At 34.7% G+C, this 5841-nt stretch overlaps 1 protein-coding gene across 1 annotated transcript; it reads right to left on the bottom strand.

Annotated features, from left to right (window-relative positions):
• Positions 1-2888: 2888 nt before the first annotated feature.
• LOC108224441 (early nodulin-75) lies at positions 2889-3621 on the bottom strand. Its single transcript, XM_017399071.2, has 2 exons — positions 3521-3621; positions 2889-3422 (listed from the first exon to the last, which is right to left on the bottom strand). The coding sequence occupies exons 1-2, from the start codon at positions 3588-3590 to the stop codon at positions 3016-3018; spliced, it is 477 nt and encodes a 158-aa protein (XP_017254560.1). The 5' UTR covers positions 3591-3621; the 3' UTR covers positions 2889-3015.
• Between the last annotated feature and the right edge of the window lie 2220 nt (positions 3622-5841).

A 5841-nucleotide genomic window follows, 5' to 3' on the forward strand; every position in this document is an offset into this window, starting at 1 on the left:
ATTGACTTAGCCCAGCGGGCATGTAATATACACATGTATATAAACTAATAAATGGGAAATGCACGTGTAGAATGCACACATAATAAATTAAGCAGCGGGGTAAGATTACGAAAGATATTAAGCTGTGGTCGTTTAAGTTGTCGATGATCTATTCGTGCAGCTGAATTTGGCGATATATATACGCACTTGCCATCCTATGGGCTATGGTTTTGTTGTTGATACGTCTGAATTGTGAATGAAGCTTTTATTAATTAAAAAAAGAGAGTTAATGATGATAATGTTAAGCAAGTGCGCGCGCGGCCTCCAAAACGCCAATAATTTGAGGATTGACTTTTTGTGACATGTTACAAGAAGTTGACAATTCATTTCTGTCTCCACAATTTGTCTATAAAAATGACCTATGTTTACATTGCTCATCACCAACCTAGCCCTCTTTGATGGATATGAAAATGAACAGCTCATCTTTGCGCCAGCTGCTCCTGCTTCTCCTGGCTTTCTCTCTTCTTCTCTCCACCACTGCCGCAGTTCCTACTTCCCGTAAGTACAAAAGCATACTCACTATTTCGGTAATGTTTAAAAACGAATGTTAGAATATAATATATGCATGATTGTTCTGCATTCTTCTTCTAACTCCTCGAGATTTTAGAAACGCAACGTTAATCTGGCTATATGCGGATGAATGTCTCTTGTATTGGTTCCAAGTATTCACCTTAACCATGTTACACATATATCAACTCATACCGAAATCCACTCTGAAACCTCAGAAACAAATTGTTAAAATATTATAGTTTCATATATCATTTTCTGATACATGAATAGACTGTGTACAAAGAGAAATTAACTTTTTGAGCGGAAAGAGTTGAGCATATTTAAGTGGCTTGATTATAAGTGCATAGGGATTAATCTGTAACACAAAGATGTTATGAAGCAAGAAATGATAACATTCATGTCATTGATCAACAGGGAGCCTTAAATCGATCAAGGATACATCTGCACTTCAAGGCTTACATGATGAGGTTCCTCCCCTCTCTTTGTCTATTTCCTCGCTCTTATTGATAGCATCAGCATCAACAATTAAACACATTACGAACCTATTCATTAGGTGACACTTCACCCATGCTTCTTATGTGTTAATATGCTGGTATTAAAGTAGTACAAGATGGGATCCCATTATATATCCTCTTCTTCCTTACATATATTTTCGGTGATTCTTACCTGGTATAAAGTAGCAGAAAATGGGATCTAATCATCCTCTTCTTTCTTCCATATTTTTTTAGTGAATCTTTTGGCTTAATTAGATATCTGAACAATGAGTTATTGTCTCGTTCTGATATTAGAAATTATATGAAATGATACCTTTCGTGTTTCAATAAATTAGGAAGTATAAAGTCACCTGTTTTTTCTATTTGTAAGTTGAGAATTGGCTTGTGCAGGTAATGGCAAATAACGGGGAGCTACTGGTGGTTGAGGAAATTGCGATGGAGGGAAGAATGGATTTGGAAAATACAGACTACCCTGGAACAGGTGCAAACAACCGACATGACCCCAGGTCTCCAGGCAGATTCTAAACGAATGCATGTAGCTTCATCAAATCTCTCCATCGACCTTTCGTAGTATTATTATTTTATGTAAACGTGCTTGTGAATTAAGAAGAATCTAATCCATATATATATAGGGTCTTATTCTATTACAAACCAATTCTCATCTACAAACTAAAAACCAGACCCAACAGGACACGGAATCACTAAAAACACCAGATTATTCACTAAATATTACACACACCCAATACCAGATTCATACGTATATACACATCAACTTCCAATCAACGCCACCACCACCGATTCCCAGCCACCATTATAGATTCCGACTACCACCGAACTCGTCAATTTATTACAAATAGGGGGGCATTAATTGATTCATTAAAAATTATAATTAAAAATGTATAAATTCGTGTTTGAAGAGTTGAAAGGACGAGAATGGTGGTGATGGGGCTCATGGTGATGGTCGGAGTCCTCGTGGTGATGGTGATTTTGAACCATGGAGTGGGGGTGGGGGCTGGTGGGGATCCAGGTTTTCTGGTATAATGTGAGTTTATTATTTAGTGATTAATCGATCTGTTTTAGTAGTTCCGTGTCTTATGTAAGTTTATTATTTAGTGATTGCGCCGCTTGTTTTAGTGATTGCGCGTCTGGTTTTTAGTTTGTAGGCGAGATTTGGTTTGTATTTGAGCAAATGCCTCTATATATATATATGTTCACTCTTTTTAATTACTGTACCACCTGCCCGCATCATTTTGTATATGGTTTTCCTTCATCATATTTATTTTATATCTATTTACACCTATATCTTGCTGTATATAGTACTCTTGATCACCAAAAATCTAGGACCTCTATATTTTAAATAAAAATTTGAAAGATGTATATTTAACGTATTTGTGAAATAAAGATTTAGAAATGGAGAATTTCGGGCCCGTTATTGTTTGGAGGCGGTCCCAGATGTGTATTAGTTCTACCATAATCATTCTTGTCAATGTTGAATTGAGCGGATGAGAATTATCAAAATAGCAGAAAATATATATCTTCAAAAAAAAATCAAATTTTTTATAATTGATTTGTCAAAAAAATTGGATCAAAATTACACATTGGTCTTCTTGTATCTCCCTTTACTCCGTTAGCAATAAATAGTTTAAGCAACAAACAAATCTCCAAATCAACCATAGAATAGTTTTAATCTCGGCCTTATTTCCTTCACCGATTAAATATGAACAATAACTATTATTACAGTAATCGTGTAACTGAGAGAAAATAAGATTGAGGTCAAAGAGCAGGAACTCTTTTCACATACTTATTTCACAAATCTTTTCGGTTGTAAATATATAAATACCCAGTTCACCGCATGTATTCATAGGACCAAATAAATACATTGAATTGGTACAATCAGAACACCAACGGATTTCAATGATTTTTCATATCGACTTAATAACAATATTTATTTATTCTGTTAAATGTATAGATATCAAGGTTGGCTTCCAGTATTTATTGTTGCTGGAACCGGGATATTCAGTACTGGTGCTTGAGTTTGCATTGGCTTCGGGTGTCGTTGATGGTGAGGATGATGTAATATACTAGACCGATCATTGAATGGAGCACTCTCATGCGGCGGCTGGGCCACGCGGGGAGGATCAGTGCTCTCATGCGGCGGCTGGGTGTCACGGAGAGGATCAGCCTGGTGTGGAGGGTCAGCTGGACGGGGAGGGTCAGCCTGATGCGGAGGCTGGTCATGAGGGTCCGTGGGATGGTCGAAATCAGGATTACGGCTAGGGTCATGTTTCGGATTGGCCTCTGCTGGATCATAGTCTTTCATGTTCACCGCGTTCAGCCTCCGTGCCACCACCATCTTTTCTTCCAACAATTTCCTGCCACCTTAAAAAAAATTCGCAAAACAAAATTAGTCCGAATTATATAGAATTACAACAAAAAATTTACGGAAGATTAATTATAGATGTGCGTGTGTTTTTTACTTGCGGCAGTGGAGAGGACGTAGGAGTGAAGCAGCAAGACTGTGAAAAGGAATGCAACAGACTTCTCCATGTTCAGGCCTTGTGTTCAGACACAAGAGTAATAGGAGTATGAATGTGTATGAATAGAAGTGATTGTGAAAGACTCTTTATATACACAAAAATATACAATAAAATATTCATATTTATTTATTTCAATAGCTAGCATTTATTTTAACGACTGCTGGCCGCTGTAGATTACAGATCATAAAAGTTCGTTTGTTGGTGAAATTCTAGTTAAGAATGTGGCATTGAGTGTATCAAATGACTACTGGAGAATATAATTAATTTACTGGTCTCTAAAATCTTGCCAGTTAACGACTCTGCTAGAAAAACTACTCTAATAAATTTGAGCGTTTTCACATGAGTTGCTTCTAGTATGGCTTTTTGAGTGGTATGAATTCAAGCGTCTGACTCTGAAGTTATAAAGTTGTGGTATCCTTGCATGATGTTTGAGTTCAATCTATAAAGGTTGTTGTGAACAACACTAGCAGGTGCGGAACTGCAATGAATGCAACCAAAATCCAGAAACAAGAGTGTGTAGAATTTAGTTGGTTCCTGATGTGTTTTATAATCACCGAGTACACTAGTATTTCAAATAGTATATCATCAGAAGTCAAATATCTGGGAGTTGGGGCGTAAGTTGTTGAAGGATGAAGATCATATTAGAATTTTATCTGCAGATAAGTCTGTGGGTCAGTTTGGATAATAATGTGCCTCTTTGATGACCAATTTTTTAGTAAAATAAGTTTTTATTTTTTAAAAATAGGTTTGTTTTTAGAATTTTTTTGGAATACAAATGTTAAAGAGATGTTTTCGTATTCGTTATTTGATAAAGAAAAGTCCGGATTTATTTAAAAAAAATAGAGTTTTACGTACATTTCTCCATGTCCTTATTTCTGAACAATATGTTTAGCCAAACAACCCCATATTTTTCCCCCAATCCCTTCTTGCAAAATTATGCAATTCATAATTATAATTTACACAGCAAGCAAAACATTAAAAAAATGCATTGCGAAATGGTTCATTTATTCAAATTAATGACTTCTTTGGATAAACGACAATCATTTATCTAATCTACATATTCATGTCAGTTTGACTATAGATTGCAATAACTCAATGTCAATAACGAATTTTATTAAGTCATTTGAGTACCCATTTTTATGTAGCAGCCTACTATCTTTCAAATTTTAAACATTTGGATTATATATGTCCGCTAAAAATAACTACTTTCTTCATCTCATTTTAAATGTCGACTTTGTCAAAAGAAGAAATCTCAAAATATATGTCATACTTTTTAACTTATGCAAAATTTTTACTAGTTACTCCCTCCATCCCAAATTAGATGAACTCGTTGACTTCCGGCACGCATTTTAAAATCCATTGACCGCAGAGCTATGTTACTTATTTTTAAAATTTTATTTTTGCAAATAAAAATTCAAATATGAAAATTTCGTTTCCAAAAGAAAAAATTTAAAAATAAATTTTGGAGCTAGTCGGTCAATGCACCTCAAGTTACGTGTCCAAAGTCAACTAGCTCATCTAATTTAGGATGGAGAGAGTACAATATAGTATTAAATACAACCAACAATCCCCTCATAAATTCATTAATACAGGGAATATGAATGTACAGTATACTCTGAAGAGTCATTAAGTAGGATCACCGTTATGCCTAATTAATATGTATAAAAACCAAGCTGAATAGGTGTGTGAAGATAATAATAAAAACATTACATTAATTGTTTTTTAATATGTATGAAATTTGCAAAATGGACCCTTATAATGAGATGGAGGGAGTATTTATAATTTATGATAATTATCACCGGAATGCCACATCATAATTTATAATCAGCCTCCACGTTAGAATTAAACCATTTAAGAGCATCTCCAACGACGTTAGTTATAATCGCCGACTAAATTGAACCTGTAAGACATTGGCCGTTTGGGTGAGCTTAAAATAAGTGCTTATTGTTTAAAATAAATAAGTGGAGTAGAAGTTAGAAACAAGATAAGACTTACAAGTGATTAAAGTGTTTGAGAAATAAGTAGAAGTCCTGGAACAAAAGTTAGCATTCCTAGTTTTTTATAAGTGTTTTTTGACTTTTTACACAAACGGTACGAATAAGTGCTTCTAACTTATAAGCCGAGAAGTCCGGCTTAAAATGGATTGCCAAACACCTATATTATGTAAAATTTGCTGAATCTGTAAGACATTGTACTTCAACGGTATTGATTATATTGGTTGGCTATAATTTAAAAATAGAATGTTATTAATATTTTAGTTT

The sequence above is a fragment of the Daucus carota genome, chromosome 6 (genome assembly GCF_001625215.2).
Source record: "Daucus carota subsp. sativus chromosome 6, DH1 v3.0, whole genome shotgun sequence".
Lineage (NCBI taxonomy): Eukaryota > Viridiplantae > Streptophyta > Magnoliopsida > Apiales > Apiaceae > Daucus > Daucus carota.